Source organism: Oryctolagus cuniculus, chromosome 11 (assembly GCF_051225735.1).
Source record: "Oryctolagus cuniculus isolate XC-2025 breed Fujian yellow rabbit chromosome 11, ASM5122573v1, whole genome shotgun sequence".
NCBI lineage: Eukaryota > Metazoa > Chordata > Mammalia > Lagomorpha > Leporidae > Oryctolagus > Oryctolagus cuniculus.
Window position 1 is genome coordinate 44,291,800 of NC_142877.1, and position 18,034 is coordinate 44,309,833.

Genomic DNA, 18,034 nt, shown 5'->3' on the forward strand with positions numbered 1-18,034 from the left:
CTGTGGAGTTCTTGGTCTCGGGGACTTGAAGAATGAGGCACAGGAGCAATGGAGGGGGAGCAGGAAGGGAAGTGTATTCAGCCCTGGGCAAAACAGAAGTGCAAGACAAAGCTCCCAGCAGCGCTGAGAGGGGTCCCAGAGGGGTGGCTGGAGGGAAGACGGTGTCTAGAGGGGTTGTATGCTTTCTAACTGGGAACCGTTCCCTGGTTGGTCAGGGGAGAGGCAAATAAGGCATTGAAAAGTGACTGGTTTTTATTGGTTCCTGAGAGATGTAAATAAGGGATTGAGAAGTGGCTGTTTTGATTGCTGATTTGGCTGCAAGTTAAGTCACCAATCACAGAAGTCAGTTGTTTTACTTCTCCAGACAGTGGGGCGAGCGCCCCCGCCCACGTCCCTGTTCGTCTGCCTCGCCAGGAATCTGTGTCATAGAATTCTAGAGGGCTACCGGTCCCAGACATTGTACCAGGAGCTCGTTCTTGGGGTGGACATGAGAGGAAAAGGGTGGCAGTGCAGATGGCGACACTCATGCAGTAACCAGGTCTCCATCTTGTCACATCAGGAAAACCGAGACCGCCTGAAGAGTAGCAACGTGCATGAGATGGGCCAGTCCATGCCCCAGAGTGGGTTTTGCAGATATTTGGTTTCAGAACACAGGGCAGAGTCATAAAACTCCACCAAAGATGTTACATGGTTTACTGTCGTTCCAGGGGCGTTTATATCCTGAATAAAGTGCACTCCACAGTTCCCGCAATTTCAGAAGTTTTTACCGAACACCAGTTTAGCCAGCATTCTCGCCACAGTGTAGAGCTTTAAACACGCTATTCACAGTTGATAGTCGTTTGGTTTTTGGTCTTTGTTTTCTCAGCACAGAGGAAGGACAGGAAGACTTAAACTTGTAATGTTGGCATCTCTGCCATTGAAGGAATTTTCTCCTTGAGTTAATTTACAAACACGCATACACGTTTCTTCTGCACGTAACTTCTGATTTATCCTACTAACCAACAGCTGAACTTGGGTGATGTCACATCATCTGATTTACTGGGACAACTGATTCCGGAAAACTGTACTCAGAACGTGGGAAGAATTGTGCTGAGGCAGATCAGAATCCTTGCCCTAACTTTTGAGGCATGCCCACAGGTGGTTGCTAAAAACAGATTGACGGAGTGTGAAGGTGTTTTCAGCATACACTAGGATTTGTGAATTCCTGCAACCAAAGGAAAGAAATGCAGGTGCCACATCTCTCTTTTTAAGATGAGGCACAGGGGCCAGCACTGTGGCTCATTGGGTTAAAGCCCTGGCCTGAAGCACTGGCATCTCATATGGGTGCCACTTCCGATCCAGCTTCCGATCCAGCTCTCCGCTAGCCTGGGAAAGCAGCAGAACATGGCCCAAGTCCTTGGGACCCTGCACCCACGTGGGAGACCAGCAGAAGCTCCTGGCTCCTGGCTTCAGATTGGCGCAGCTCTGGCCATTGCGGCCATCCAACTGGGGAGTGAACCAGCAGATGGAAGACCTCTCTCTCTCTCTCTCTCTCTCTCTCTCCTCTCTTTATTTTATTGTTGAGTTTTTTTTTAAGATTTTATTTATTTGTTTGAAAGGCAGAGCAACAGAGAAGGAGAGACATATTTTTTCACTTAATTCTGGGCATCACCTGTAAGAAAAAAAAAAAAAACCTGTTTGTAAAGTCTCGTCTCCTCCTCATTCTTACGAAGAACTTAGGGCTCCAAAGACTAAAGAATTAGTCATTTTATAGGACATATGGATTTTTTTTTTTTTTTGAAGTCAGATAATGGAGAGAGAGAGATTCTATCTGCTGGTTCACTCCTCAAATGGCCACAACAGCCTGGCCAAAGCCAGGACTCAAGAATTCTTATGTGGGTCTCCCACATGGATGGCAGGGGCCCAAGGACTTGGGCCATCTTTTGCTGCTTTCCCAGACACATTAGGGAGCTGGATCGGAAGCAGAACAGCAGGTAGGCGTTAGCCTGTGCGTGTAGGAGCGGCCAAAGGACATGAGCATTTTTAAAGAAAATGAATATCTGCGTGATGGGATGAGCCACGGGCCCTGAAAGCAGAGCACCCCTACACCTGCAGCCCCAGCTCTGGCTCAGTAACCCCTGTGGGAAGGGCTCAGTCTTCTCCCTGGGGGCCGTTCACAGGACTCCCCCTGCCCTGCACCAAGGAGGCCGTAAGGTAAGGTCTTGGCAGGATTTTCGGGAACTCCACAGCCAGAAATCTCCCCGCCCTCAACGTCCCAGAAGAGGGAGAAGGGGAGAAGAAACGGGGGACCCAGACTCAAACGGCCATAAATCCTCCAAGCCTGGGTTCTCAGCCCTGCACTGAGCCGCACACCGGGCCTATCAGGTGCATTAAACCTGCCTAGGGCGACAAGCACCTCGGAGCAGCCGCTCTCTGTGAACTAGCTGACCCGCTGCACCTGAACCTCCCTGCCAGCCGCGGCTCAGAGGGCAAGCCAGGGATCCCTAACGGGTTCTGCGAGGCACGGAGCGGCGCACGGCTGCGAGGGCTGTCCAGCGCCCAGGTCCGTGACTTCGCGCCAAGAAGGGATTCAGGAACGAGCCGGAGAAGAGGGAGCAGCAAGCTTCTGCTGGGAGTTCCACTGCACCTCCTGTGGAGTTCACTTCCAGGTGGCCATCATGGAGTCTCCTTCCTGGTCCCCGATAAGGCAGAACTGCATCATGGGAGAGTGTGCCAACCAGATTGACAGGTAAGAGGGGTGGGGAAAGTGGGGGGTGGGGGTGGAATTAGGAATTATAGTGCAGAGCTGCCCAGAAATGATGAAAAAAAAATGTTTTTTCCAGCTTTATTCCTATCTAACGCCTTTCCTCATTTCCCCAGATGGGACTCACATGGGCTATACCATCAGCTAGCTTGGAAACTCCTGAGCAGCACTGATAAAACAGGCCTATCTCCTCTCCCTTTTGACTTTGGGGACATAGTCCATGCTTTTTCTTCTTAAAGCCACAGGACACTTTTCCTTACTTGCCACATAAGAGATTTGTCCTTTGAAAACAACAGCAGGCTTAACCAAGAAAAGTCAATGCATGTAGCAAAAGGGAGCAGAGCATAGAATGGTTTGCGGGGTGGAGGGTTTTTGTCACAGCAATTTTTCATAATAAGCATGGAGACAGGGCCCACGGTGGGATGGGATGGGGTGGGGAGGGTATATTTAAGCTGTTAATGCTGAAATGGTAACTGGGACTCAGCAGGATAGCGACAAGGTTTGAAGCCAGAAGTGAACACAGCCAGGAGGTGGAGGAGCAGAGGGTTCACTCCCTGGGGCACCAGAGGCTGGGATGATTTCTTGACCCCCAGGGGAGAAGCTGTGGTTGACTGTTCTGGTATAGGCATTGCCAAGGTCAATGGGTGAGCGGGAACGGAAGCCCGGCCTCCCGCAGCTTGAGTCGGAATACGTGGCCCAGACAATCTGAATTTTCCTTTCCCATGAACCTCCTGTTTCCTTTGCTCCACTCCCATCCCTGCCTTTCCCATTCTTCCTGCCAATCCAAATCCAAAACACAGCACCTGGGAATGGGTTTTATGTACTTCTTGCACACACACACGATGGGAGTGGACCTGTGTGATTCTGCCAGAGGCTGCGGTTGGCTGCAGGGTGGTGGGATGGGGCTCAGTCAGGAGTTGGGAGCCGTGCCTAGTACTCAGGGTGCATGAGACCAAGACTTCTGCAACCTGTTCCCACTTGGTCTTACCTAGGTAGGCCAAAAGGCCCAAGCAAGAGGGCGGGTGGTAGGGGCCAGGAACACTGTCTCTTTGAAACAGGAAGCTGGAGTCAGGGCGGGAGAGGAGCAGGTGCTTTGAAGATGGATGTGATGGTCGCTGTCTCAGCCTTGGGATGTCTGGAGGGCGAGTAGGACACACAGCATGAGAAACTGAAGTGTAGAGCTGCCTGTTTCCCACTCTGCTGGGTGCCAGGTGTTCCCCCAGCATCTTCAGCAGTCACGTGCCATGTTTTTGGAATCCACCAAGATGAGGGAGAACAGCAGGTGTGATTCCCTGAACATAAGCCTATGGGAGACAGCTCATAGGAGACCAGTTGGAAGCATCTGTCTTAGTCTATTTTCTGTTGCTAGGGACAAAGTACTGGAGATGTGGTCATTTTTGAAGAACATAGTTTTACGTGGCTCCTGGCTGGGAAGGGTACCAGCATGCTTAGCTTCTGGTGGGGGCCTTCCTGCTGCACATGGCAAAGGGCATGCCATGGCGGGACAGAGAGCTGCTAGCTTGTCTCCCTCTCACTCCTGTTAGGAAGCCACTGTACTCTCATGACCTCATCTAGTCCAGTGACCTCCCAAAGACCTCCTCTCCAAATACCAGTGACGTTCGAATCTGGAGATTAGGTTTCCAGCACAGGAACTTGTGGGAGACATATTCAAACCACAGCACTAAGTAGATGTCAATCCCAGTCTCTCCCGTCTCTGCCACAGTCCACAACCACGGGAGGCATCTGGCTCAAGGTTATCATCATTTTTTTTAAGATTTATTTATTTGAGAGGCAGAGTCAGAGCCAGAGAGAGATCTCCCGTCCACTAGTTCACTCCCCAAATGGCTGCTACAGCCAGAGCTGTGCTGATCTGAAGCCAGGAGCTGGGAGCTTCTTCTAGGTCTCCCATGCTTGTACAGGGGCCCAAGGACTTGGACCATCTTCCACTGCTTTCCCAAGCCATAGCAGAGAGCTGGATCTGAAGTGGAGCAGCCGGGACTCGAACCAGCACTGGGGTGCTGGCACGGCAGGTGGCAGCTTTACCAGCAATGCTCTTTTAAGAATTAACCAGGGCCCTAAGAGAACTCCCTGGATCCTAGTGACCTAACAGCTTTGTACCGGGCCCTACCTTGCTGTCCCAACACCACCCAGCATGGCCACCCTGGGGACCAAGCCTCCAGCCACACACCCCAAGGCACATACTACTCAAACCACATTGGAACCACAGTCCTGCTCTTGTTTCCACACCCGCTAGGCACTCTGAGTAAACACGGCCAGTGGGAATAGTCTAGAAGGTAATGGAAGATTCCCCGTCTTTTGTATTGCACTAGACAAGTGGTACCCTAGTTTGCTTAAGAGCATAGCACACAAGAGTCCCTCTGATGTCCCTTCCCAGTCACCAGGGACCGTAGTGAGAGGCAGAGCTTCCCCAGGACGTGGGCTGTGGCCTTCGGTGTCCTGGGTCGTGCTTGCCTTTGATAATCTCCAGGCAGTGTCTGGGGAAACAGAGTGCAAAGCAGCAGCCCAATCACATGCATTTATCTCTCCTGCCTCCACAACCCCCTTAAAGTGAAATTGGCGTAGCTGGTAAAGCTGCCGCCTATGATGCAAGCATCCCCTGTGAGCACTGGTTCAACTCCCGACTGCTCCACTTCCTGTGCAGCTCTTGTTAATGCCCTGGGAAAAGCAGTGGAAGATGGCCCAAGTGCTTGGGTCCCTGCACCCACATGGGAAACTTGGAAGAAGCTCCTGGATCCAGCCTGGCACAGCCCTGCCCATTGTAGACACTTGGGGAGTGAATCAGCAGATGGAAGATCTGTCTCTGTAACTCTTTCAAATAAATAATTCTTGGGTTTTTAAAAAATAATATTTATTTATTTATTTGAAAGGCAGAGATACAGAGAGGTAGAGGCAGAGAGAGAGAGAGATGTCTTCCATCTGCTGTTCACATCCCAGATGGCCACAATGCCTGGAGCTGCACCAATCCAAAGCCAGGAGCCAGGAGCTCTTTCTGGGACTTGCACATGGATACAGGGGCCCAAGCACTTGGGCCATCTTCTGCTGCTTTCCCAGACCATAGCAGAGAGCTGGATCGGAAATGGAGCAGCCGGAACTTGAACCAGCATCCATATGGGATGCCAGTACTGCAGGTGGCGGCTTTACCCGCTACACCACAGTGCCAGCCCCAATAAGTAAATCTTAAAAAAAAAAAAAAGGCTACAAGAGGAAATAAATCCCTAACAATAAAGAGGTGTGTGTGAGGCTCATCGGAATGCTTGAGCCTACACCCGGTCTAGTGAAGGCACAGCAGAGGTGCAGACAGTGATGGACAGAGCCAAGCAGTGAGTGGCAGATCAGCCAGAGTCCTGTGAGAACATTGCTAAGGAGGTTCCCTTCCCAGAGGAAAAGAGAACTGGATCAGTGGCAGGGAGAAGGAGATTCGGATGAACGCCGATTAGATCTCCCAGCAACACCAACTGGTAGAGCACAGAGGAGGGTGCCTTCCAACCAAGAGGGAACAGGTGTGTGTGTGTTTTTTTTTTAAGATTTCTTTTGATTTATTGGAAAGACAGAGTGACAGAGAGAGAGGCAGAGACAGAGGTCTCTGTCACGCTGTCTTTCAAATAAAAGTCTTAACCCAAAAGCATTATAAAGCCCGGTGCACCTGTAACAGTAAATGCATAGCCGCTAGAGGAGAAAGGTAGAAAAGCCGATAGAAGACTCTGCCCCCATATAAAGCTCTCCTGTCCTTCAAATGCTGCTGTCCGTGCTGAGCAAGCCATGCATAGCCCATCTCCACACCTTTGGTCTCACTGGGCCAAAGAGGCTGCTAAGCCCCAGCCTCTTCAAGTGAAGCCCACCCTCTCAGCTGTAGCTCCTATGTCAGCTTTTCTGTGCTGTTTTTTTTTTTTTTTTTTTTTGGCAACCCCAGTCTGCAGTGATCTCACTGCTAAAACCAAAGGGATGTTTGGAGACAGCTAATACACCCAGCCTGGCTTACCAGACAGAAGCTAGGAACAACGGTCTCAGTTCTGTTTACAAAGTCAAGACATTTGCACAATGTGGTATCAAAGGGAAATTCCAGCTGCTTCTTCAGACAGCTTTCCCCAAAGCAGGGATCTGAGCTATGCCTGAATTTGTTTTATTCCAACCTGCAGAGCAGAATCCACACAGGTCCTTGTTTTCTGACCCCGACTTTTGCTGACAACATTTCTGGAGCAGCCAGGACTTGAACCAGCCCCTACATGGGATGCCGGCATTGCAGATGCCGACTTTACCTGCTTATGCCCCAACACCATCTTTTAATCCTATTTTACAAGGAACTTTCTGAGCCCCTCCTTGTATAAAATCTTCAAAAGTGTGTCCAGGACAGATGCACAAATACGCAAAGAACTGCCAAGTAAACCAGATAGAAAACAGCGAGAGCAAAACCCTGCAGCTGGAGCCCACTCAGCCTGGCCCAGCCCGAATGAAGTCGGGAGTGGAGCTGTGAGGGCAGCAGCGCAGGATCCGGGGGCCCTGGCCAGAGCATGAGGCCTCCGTGGGCCAGGAGCAGGAACTAAGGTTTCTTCTTCAATTAACGAGAAGCCCTGCAGTGGAGCCACAGAGCGTCCTTCTGCCCGCTGTGCGCAGAGTGGCCAGTAGAGGGCAGGAGTGGATGCAAGAGCCGCCCCCAGCAGCCGGCCGATGGGTTTGTGTGAGAAGTAATGGGCTTTGGCCCGGGTAGGTGCCAGCGAAAATGGAAAAAAAGAGAGGACATTCGTGAATATCTAAATAACACTGAGATAGGGAGGATCGAAAGATGGATGATTTGGAGAGGGAAAAAAAAAAACCAATGGTCTGTTTGGCAAGATGATGCAGAAGTTGCTGCTGTGTCTTGTGAGTGGGAATGTATGGTGGGGAGCGGGGTAGGGAAGCTCAGGGCTCAGGTGAGAGGTCAGGGTTTGGGTTACAGGTGTGCAATCTTTGGTAAGGAAAATGTCTGAAGCCAGGGAGAGAGAGAGAGAGAACACAGAGGGAGTGGAGTAGGTATTACTATTCACGTGTGGGGAAGCCAACGGGTCATTGCCGTAGAAAGATAGCTGGTTACATTTCCCAAGAAAAGAGAATGCACCTTGCCCTGGGGAGCCGTGGGAGAGCGCTGGGGTTAGGAGTGAGGCTTTATGGTTGTTTCTGCAGGAACAAGCAAAGCAGGGTGACAGGCTTGGGACTGGCCAGTTTGAACACTTTCACAACTGTCCCTAGTTCCCTCCTGCCTGGTGGCTGCGGCTTCTGATTGGTAGGTTTGCATTTGAATGGCACCTTCCTGGACTGAGCTGTTTGGTATCTACAGGAATTGGCTAACCTTGGGAGGGGCAGCCCCTTTGTCTTTGAAGCATTAGAATAAAAGACATGCTTCACAGAGGTGGTGCCCTTTGCAGTGACTCAAGTCTGCTATTGAAGCATGAAAGCAGAGGTGGACAGTATAGACAAATAAGTGGGTGTGGCTGGTTCCAGTGAAACTTTACTTACTAAAGCACTCCCACATACAGGCTGTAGTTGCTGGCCCAGATCTACATGAAGGAGCCAGAACAATTAGAACAGAAGTCACAATCAAAGATACTCTTTATTTTTTTTAAGATTTATTTATTTATTTGAAAGTCAGAGTTACACAGAGAGTGAAGGAGAGGCAGAAAGAAAGGAATCTTATATCTGCTTGTTCACTCCCCAGATGGCCACAACGGCTGGAGCTGTGCTGATCTGAAGCCAGGAGCCAGGAGCTTCTTCTGCATCTCCCATGTGGGTGCAGGGGCCCAAGCACTTGGACCATCTTCTGCTGCTTTCCCAGACCATAACAGAGAGCTGAATGGGAAGTGGAGCACTGGGGACTGGAACTGGCGCCCATATGGGATGCTGGCATTGCAGGTGGTGGCTTTACTTGCTATACCACAGCACCAGCCCCAAATTTAAAGAAAAATTTTAGAGCTGAGAAAGAAATCCTTAGCGAGGGGCTGGTGCTGTGGTGTAGCGAGTAAAACTGCCGCCTGCAGTGCCAGCATCCAATATGGGTGCCGGTTCAAGTCCTGGCTGTTCCTCTTCCAATCCAGCTCTCTGCTATGGCCTGGGAAAGCAGTGGGAGGTGGCCCAAGTCCTTGGGCCCCTGTACCCATGTGGGAGACCTGGAAGAAGCTCCTGGCTCTTGGCTTCGCATTGGCGCAGCTCTGGCCGTTGTAGCCATCTGGGGAGTGAACCAGTACATGCAAGACCTCTCTCTCTCTCTCTCTCTCTCTCTCTCTGCCTCTCTGTAACTCTGCCTTTCAAATAAATCTTAAAAAAAAAAAAAAAAAAAAGAAAGAAATCCTTAGTGAGATCAAACTGTTTGGCTGTGTTGGACACCAAATCAATAAAATGATACATACTCCAACACATTCTGGGAAATTGCTTAAACTAGGACAAAATTCTTGGAGGCTATAAAAGCAGTGCCTGTAATAGTGAAGAAAAGCAAACCAGGTTGAACCTAGATTTGTCACTGAAAAATTAAATGTTAGAGAAAGCAATGATATTTGTCGATTTTCAGTTGCTATAATGAAAAACCTGAGGCTGGATACTATATAAAGAAAAGAGGTTTATGTAGCTCACAGTTCTGAAGGTTCTGCAAACATCTGCTTTGTTCTAGGAGGGCCCCTTGGCTGTGTCATACTGTGGTCGATGGTATCATGGTGGCAGTGGGTGCAAGAGTGACCGACCACGTGGGAGAGGCAAAGGCAGACAATGGTCAGTGGCTAGCCTCTGTCTTTTACAGCAACCCACTCTCTTGGGAACTACCTGTGGCCCCACTACTCAGTCCCTTCCCAGGGCAGAGCCCACCTCCTGATGGTTCCATCAGCTTCCACATTGCCACGCTGGGGACAGGCCTTCTGGAAGTGTGCCCACACTCAGGGCAAATACTAAACCATACTAGTGAAACTGTTCTGCTTATCACTATTTTCAAGATTAATAAGCTGTGTGGGTTCTTGCCATATATTCAGAGAGGAATTCTGAATACTGGCTCAAATAGACCAGGCAGCATGGTAAGTTTTTAAGCTTTTTATTTAGTGAGAGAAATGCATAGGGGAGTGAAGGCTTTAATCTAAGGGAGAAAGAAGTCTGGAAATTAAGTTGGGGTCCATACCACACAGAGCAGGCTGAAAGCCATGTACAGCAAGTGTTTGGATATGATCAGCCACAAGCAGCTTAGCACTAGAGCGTGAGAGGCCCGAAGGCCACACACCCCGAAGGTGTGGGGAAACAAAGGGGTCCAGGGCAGCAAGGGAAAATGAGGGCCGACCCACCATGTTCCAGGCCTTTCATCCATTTCGAAAGGGGAGTGGTCACATAGCTGATTGGCAGGTGGGCATACAGGTAGGGTCAGGTAGGGGGATGAGGTCACACAGGGGTGTGGTGAAGGCGTGGTCTTCCAGCTCACAAATCCAATCCAATTTATCCTATCTGCCTGCCTGCGCCACATACTCCAACACATTCTGGGAAATCAGAAAGAGCTCTGAAATAAAATAGCATCACTTATCCAGAGGTGTATACTAACTACCCTTGAACTTAGTGGCTAAGAACAATGAGATTTTGTAGGTTGGCTGGGCTTGGCTACAGGTTCTTCTGCACCGTCTGGTGTCAGCTGGTATCGCTGGCAAGCAGTGTGCAGCTGGAGCTCAGCCAGGCCGGGCTCACCCAAGCTGTCTGGAGCCTCAGCGGGGGCAGCTGGAGAGCTGGACGTTGTCTGGGGCACCCTCCCTCTCTCCTTCCCTGTCTGCAGGATATCTCATCACTCAGGAGCCTATCTTGGCTCTTTGCCTGATGGATCCCACGAACGTGAGAAAGCGGACTGCTAGGCCTTTCTGCCACGTGGTGTTGGTCAAAGCAAGCCAGAGGGTGAGACAAGACTCAGAGGAGGGGAGATGCACTGATCTCTTGATGGGGAAAGTGATGTGCCCACTGCAGGACAGGAGACACTGTTGGGGGCTCCTTTGTAGATGATCAACAGCAGAAGCCAAGAATTGTGCACACATCTGTGTGCAGAAACAGATTTTCTCGGAAACACATAGTCTCAGAAAGTTTCTATCCCTTATGTCTTTTTTTAAAGAGATTTGTTTATTTTATTTGAAAGTCAGAGTTACAGACACACAGAGAGAGGAAGAGGGAGAGGGAGAGAGAGAGGGAGAAGAAGAAGAGGAAAAGAAGAGAGAGAGGGAGAGAGAGAGGGAGAAGAAGAAGAGGAAAAGAAGAGAGAGAGTGTGAGAGAGAGAGAGTTCTTCCATATGCTCGTTTACTCTCTAGATGGGCAGGGCTGGGCCAGGCTAAAGCCAAGATCATCTTCCAGGTCTCCCACATGGTTCCAGGGACCCAAGCACTTGTGTCATCTTCCATTACATTCCCAGGTGCATTAGCAGGGAGCTGGATGGGAAATGGAGCAGCCGGGATTTGAACCGGCACCTACATGGGATGCTGCTGTTGCAGGCAGCAGCTTAACTGGCTACACTACAACACCGGCCCCTTATGTCTGTCTTGAAAACTGTTTTCTAACAGAAGAAATCATTGTAAGCATGGCAGAAACATGACACAGAAGACTGATGAGTAGATCCTGAAACAAGTTTAAACACAGAATAACATCTAAAGTAACTGGTATGAATAGAATTGGCATGTAAAGACAGATATAAAATTAATTCTTGAAACATGAATCCTGGAGCCTAAAAATAATGCCTCACTAATAAGAATATCTGAATTAAAGTCCAGAAGGTATAAAGACTTGATAGAGGAGTGGGTGCTTGGCCTAGGGATTCACCCATCCATTAGGACTCCCATGTTCCAAATAGTAGTGCTTTTTTTTTTTTTTAATTTATTTATTTATTTGAGAGGCAGAGTTACAGAGAGAGAGAGGGAGAGACAGAGAGAGAGGGGGGTCTTCTATCCACCGGTTCACTCCCCAGATGATTGCAACGGCCAGAGCTGAGCCGATCTGAAGCCAGGAGCCAGGAGTCTCTTCTGAGTCTTCCATGTGGGTGCAGGGGCCCAAGGACCCGGGCCATCCTCCACTGCTTTCCCAGGCCATAGCAGAGAGCCGGATCAGAAGTGGAGCAGCCGAGACTAGAACTGGCACCCATATGGGACGCCGGCACTGCAGGCGGTGGCTTCACCTGCTACGCCACAGCACTGGTCCCATGCCTGGGTTTAATCCCCAGCTCTGGCTCCTAGCTCCAGCTTCCTCCCAATACAGACCCTGGAAGGCAATGGTGATGACTCAGGTGATGGGGTTGCTGCCATCTGCCTGGGAGACCTGGATTGGGTTCCTGGTCCCTGGCTGGCTTCAGTCCCAGTCAGGGGTGGTGCAGACATCTGGGGAATGAAATAATGGATGAGCACTGTCTCTCTTGTTCTTTGTCTCTCAAATAGAGTCAGCCTCTCTCTCTCTCTCTCTCTCTCTCTCTCTCTCTCTCTCTATTATACACAGGGGCTGGTGCTGTGGCATAGTGGGTAAAGCTGCTGCCTGAAGTGCCAGCATCCCATATGGGCGCTGGTTCGAGTCCTGCTGCTTCACTTCCAATCCAGCTCTCTGCTATGGCTTAGGAAAGCAGTAGAAGATGGCCCAGGTCCTTGGGCCCCTGAATCCATGTGGGAGACCCGGAAGAGACTCTCTCTCTCTCTCTCTCTCTCTCTGCCTCTGCCTCTGCCTCTCTGTAACTCTGACTTTCAAATAAACAAATAAAATCTTTAAAATATATATATACACAGGAGGAACAGAGAGGCTGCCATGGGCAGGAAGCAGAGAACTGGGAAGTGTCATTTTAAAGCAAACACGAGCAGAGGCATGTATTTTGCTTTTTAATTTTGGTGCTCAGGGTTTCCAAATAAATCAACGGTAACCGACCAGAACCCTTTATTTCCCATCACCCCCAATCAGCTCCCATCTTAGCAAACGGCCCACAATTCCCCCAGGTACTCAGCTGAGAGCCTAAGTGTGTGTATGTGTGTGTGTTGGGGGTGGATCTCTTGCTCACTCTCCTCTATGAGACTTCTGCAGCGTGCTCTGAAGATGTGTCCTCTGAGATGCGGGCAGGAGGGATTTGGGATGTGAGCACACATGGGCACAGACAATGCACTGGTCTTTCACCATGCCACCCCGCCTCATGATAACCTCTGAGCTTTTAGTCTTGGAGGAGACGGTATTGTTCACTGTTAACAGGAGCAAGCCTTCTCCGTGGAAGGCATCTGCAGGTTTGGGAGGTTAGGAAGTTGATTGATGGCTCTGCCCCAACTCAAGTGTAGTCCAAGCTGCATACATGTGCTACACATCTCTAACCCTCAACTCTGGCGACTGCCTGGTCTCCTTGCATTCATTGCTGGCTGGCTCCTCCCTGCAGTCCCGTCTCCCACAGCCTTCCTGTGGTCAGTCTCAAAGTCCTCTCTGGCTTTCCTGAAGCCCCCGGCTCCAGCCGCACGGCCCGCCTTCCTCTCCCTGACCTTCTCCTCTGGGCCTCCTTCTGCTGAGACTGGAATGGTCTTGCAGGTGAAATGGCTGCTTGGGACACCCGCGTGCCACAGCAGTCACTAGATCAGCTCCTCGCCCTGCTTCCAGCTCAGCTCATGTGCAGTGTGAGAGGCAGCAGGTGCAAGCTCAAGTCCCTGGGTCCCTGCCACAGAGGTAGAAGACCCGGATTGGTTCTGCTCTCCTGGCTTTGGCCGGGCCTAGTTCTAGCTGTGGTGTGAATTTGGGGAATGAACCAGTAAATGGAAGATATCTCTCTCTCTTTCTCTCTTTTTCTCTTTCTCTCTCTCTCTCCTCCTCCTCTCTACTTTTTAAATGAACACAAAGCTAAAAATATTTTTTTAAAAAATATAACATCAGGATCCTCTTTGATGTCACTCAGACTAAGCCATCCAGCCACCCTCCCTCAGATTCCAATTTATCTTTTTAAAAAATATTTATTTATTTGAGAGGCAGAGTTACAGAGAGAAAGAGAGAGAGAGAGAGGTCTTCCATCTACTTGTTCACTCCCCCAAATGGTGTCAACAGCCAGAGCTGGGCTAATCTGAAGCCAGGAGCTTCTTCTGGGTCTCCCAGTTGGGTCCAGGAGCCTAAGCACTTGGGCCATCTGCTGCTGCTTTCCCAGGTGCATTAGCCAAGAGCTGGATCGGAAGTAGAGCAGCAGGGACTTGAACAGGTGCTCATATGAGATGCCAGTGTCACAGGCAGTGACTTAACCTGCTGAGCTACAACACCAGCCCCTTAACACACCCCCTTTTTTTTTGGTAAATACAGTAATGCTTTTCCAAAACTTGGTCATAAAGAAAGCCCCAGTTCATCTCAAAAAGGAGAAACTGTACAAGCAACATGTCTTTACAATGAAACCTGAAAATGATGGAAACGTAACAACAAATGTCAGTACTTGGAAACGTTAAATAAAATTAAAAGTAATAGTCAAAGAAGATTTCAAAATATTGGGTAATTATTCCTCTTTATGTTTACACGTGTGCTTCTATAGATAAAATTCTATTTACAAAATTAATGCTTTTTCTGATTATCAAAGTATTTAAACATCTATACAGCTCACATACAACTTGGAACATTAAAAGCTCAAAAATTCCACATTCCAGAGATGATCGCTGATTCCTACAAAGATAAGAATTTTCAAAAATTGCATTTCCTTGCCAATGGCCCTTGCTGTTGAGGCCACCTCTCTGTTTGGAGAAGGAGATGAGCAGTTTTAACTACTAACACCTGGACCTAGTTAACTCTGCACTTACATCCTCTGCCTCTCTCTCACAGTGGCTATGGGATTGAGCCAGACACTGCTGCCCAGTTCCAGTACAGATCAATAAATAAAGGACTGAGGCTGGTATTGTGGGGCGCTGGTTAAGTTGCCCACTCTGATACCGGCATCCCATTTCAGAGCGCCAGTTCGAGTCCCGGCTGCTCCACTTCCATCCAGCCCCCTGCTCTTGCGCCTGGGAAAGCAGCAGACGATGGCTCCAAGTGCTTGAGTGCCTGTTACCCATAGAACTCCTGGATGGAGTTCCAAGGTCCTGGCTTCAGCCCAGCGCTGGCCATTGTGGCCATCTGGGGAGTGAACCAGCGGGTAGAAAAATCTCTCTCTCTCTCACTCCATCACTCTGCTTTTCAAATAAGTACAAATAAATCTTTAAAAAATGATGATTTTAGAGCTCAGACCCAAGCACAAAACTCTTTCAAGTCATCTTAGGTGCACACAACACTCTTGCTCAACAGAGGAGAGAAACTGTTGAGTTGCCAGCTCTGGGCAGTGCTACTCGATTAGCGTTAAAGGAGAAATAACTTCATTAGAAATGACATGTTCTTGGCTAGCCAGTCCCCAGCTGACAAAAGTGCCCAGAGAACACTGGTGCTCTCTGTAGCTAACCGGAGTGGCCACTCCAAGTCTCTAGGGACCCAGGGGTGGAAGGCCAAACCTGCCAAAGATTTGCCCAATCCCAGGGAGGAAGGAAGTCTTTGTTATTTTAGGAGTGTCTCCCTGGGGTTTTCTCTTGTTTTTAAATCACTGTAAAATTGGGAACTCCCTAGCACATCCCCTCCTTACCCAGGTGAGTTTTTCTGCAGGGCTCACCTGCCATACATTTATTTTCTGTATCCCCTTCAATGACTTTCTGTCTCCCTGTTAAAGCCTGGTTCATCTGCTTGGGTCACTGCTGTAGCCCCAGAGCCTACGGCAGTGTTTAGCACCTAGTATGGCAGGCAATAAATAGTTTTCTAGGGAGAGGGCAAGGCCAAAGGCACCCCAAGTTCCAGCACAAGCAGAGCCCAGCTGTGGAGCCACAGATGAAGGCCCTTGGCAACACAAGCTGAGCCATCAGCACCTACTTGGCCCTTCTGTGGACGCCAGCAAATCCCCTGGGGCTGAGAATAGGAGAGAAGTGGGAGGGAGGGATGTGGGGCCAGGCCTACCTCTTTGTCCACCTGGCTCCCTTTTCCCTCTTTTAGGCACTGCTGTCTGTTCTGCCTTCAAAGTTAGAAAGAATCCACTCTGTGTCCCGACCCTGGCGTTTGTAGCCATTTTCACCTCCACCCTGACTTTGGGCCCCTCCTAACTTGTTCCTACCACCTGTGCTCCTGCTTGGGCTCTGAGCAGCCAGCAGTTATCAGTCAGACCAAGGCACCTGCTCTAATCGGCAGAACCTGACACCCCGGAGCCCCTGCCCCATCTGTTGCACCCACAGACCCTCCCTGCTCCAGCTCCTCCAAGTTTTGGGTCAGATGCCACCTTCCCAAGGAGCTACAGGTCGACCCCACCTACTCAATCACATAGCCAGGTCTCCAGGGTCCTCCACCTGCTACTTTTCCCTGTAACACCCAAGGCGATTCACCCATGGTTGCGCTTGTTTTTACTTTCTGCTCCCCAGAACTGCAACTCCACCAGGGCAGTCAGTGGTGCTTTGTTGCTCAACACATCCCAAGCATGAGAACGATGCCTGCCACATAGCAGGTGCTCAATAATTTACTGCATGGGTGACTTGGAACAGGGCTGCTTCCCCTGAGAGCTGAGCCGAGGACTCAATAGCCCTGGGACCTGATAAGGGCAGGACTGGGAGAACCGGACACCCCTGAATCCCAAGCGCAGTGGTAAGGGCTCTGCGGGCTTTGCGCGTTTGTTTCAGTGTCCTGCTTCTGTCCAAAATGAGGGTCCCTCTGTGCCATTGGCCACTGCTCAGTGGAGCTGGCCCTCGTGGAAAGCCGACCACTAGGGACCCTCCGAGCTCTCCCCGCTGCCTGCAGGCTCGGGGCCCGGCACCCGCGTGCAGGCAGGCGGCCGCCCAGGCTTCCAGAGCGCGTGGGGATCCACGCCTGGGGCCGAGGAGGATCCTCCAGCCGGCGGAGCCCCTTCGGGGCGGTGGGAAGGGGGTGCGGGAGCGTGCGTGGGGAAGAAGGGAGCAGGAAGGGCAGAACACGCTAGGAGCGAACGCGGGGCCCCGCCGCGGAGCGCGCAGACGCGGGCGGTGGCGCCGAGCGGGGCGGGCCGGCAGAGTTTACTCCGGGTTAGATAAACTTTCTGAGGCCGCAGCCCAGCCAGGGTGGACGTCTGCAGGGGCGAGGGTGGGCGGTGCCAGGGGCTGGGGGCGGCCGGATCCGGGGCTGCGCAGGCGCCTTGGTCGCCACCTCCGGCCGGATCGCCCCCGCCCAGGCCTTGGACGAGCTCCGGAGGGCGGTTGGGGGAGGGCGGATGGCGATCGCCGCGGCCCAGGGGAGGGCGGGAGGCAGACACAAAGCCTTGCCTCTCCTCCTCCTCCTCTCCTCCTCCTCCTCTCCTCCTCCTCTTCCTCCCGGGCGGGGAAACCCAGCCCCGCGCTCGCCCGCGGGGCCACTGATCGCCCCCGCCTCCGGGACCTGCGGGGAGGGCCAGCTCGAGGTAAGGGGGCGTTGGCGGCCGATGCGGAGACCCCCGCCCCGTGCCCCTAACTGCGGCCGGGGAGCTGTGGGGTTTCGGGCGCGGGGTGCTGCCGGCTCTGCCCTCGACTCCGCAGGGGACTTGGGGGAGACCCAGCGAGCGTCCCAAGACGGATGAGGGAGGGGGCGCCCGGGGGTGGGGACCGAGGCGGATGACATTCCAGTGCTCTGGGCGGTAGCGGTCCAGGCGGGGTCCCGCGGTGTCCTTGGCTGACCTCTGCGGGGACGGGATGAGGGGTCCTTGGGGAGCCGCGGGCGCGGCAGCTCCAGGTGCAGGTGCGTATGCCGAGGAGATGGGGCTATCCCTTGAGTTCTAACCTGCGCGGTGTCAGGTGTGCCCGGGCTGGGTGCGGGGCTCGGGGCTCCCGCCGGGCGCTTCCTGCCCACCGAGGAGCAGCAGTCCGACGGGAGGGTGGTTGAGTTGGGCTAGGGGCGCTCGGGCTGTCACCGTGATTGGTGGTGGCGAGGGGGCGCAGGAGAGGTCCCGGACTCTTGCCTGGAAGAGACGGGACCACTTTCTCACTTGGAGGCTTCCTCGTCCCCCTCGGAGCTGGGCCTCCACGCCCTTGGCCCGAGCTCCCACGGCACGGCGTCCACCCAGGCCGTGGCGGCGCGCCCCTCGATGGCCGGGGTGCGCCAGGGTTTGCGGAAGTTCAAGCTGTAAATCCTCTCCTTTGTTGTCAAGAAAATGAGGGGCGAGGTCGGCCCGCTAGGGCGGTCGGAGGCGCCTCTGGTCCCAGAGCTCTGAAATCCTGGGGGCTTTCCTAGCTAAGAGGAAGGAGCCGCTGCGCGCACGGTGCGCAGGGTGTCGGGTGCACCGAGGTTTGCTGCGCACGTGCTGTGCAATC

General features: G+C 51.9%; 1 protein-coding gene across 6 annotated transcripts in view; it reads left to right on the forward strand.

The window, feature by feature from the left end:
- The first annotated feature begins 16,249 nt into the window (after window positions 1-16,249).
- Window positions 16,250-18,034, forward strand: part of RIN2 (Ras and Rab interactor 2) — a 248,850-nt gene continuing 247,065 nt past the window's right edge. For 2 of the 6 annotated variants that reach the window (XM_089308226.1, XM_089308228.1), the window contains exon 1: window positions 17,006-17,148. Coding sequence is in view for 1 of the 6 variants with exons in the window: in XM_051845335.3 (XP_051701295.1) it covers window positions 16,963-17,148 (186 nt within the window). In the remaining 5 variants the exon portion in view is untranslated. Of the gene's footprint in view, window positions 16,365-16,902; window positions 17,149-18,034 lie in introns of those variants that run through there. The other 4 variants (XM_070052128.2, XM_051845339.3, XM_051845346.3 and 1 more) reach the window with 4 other exon arrangements.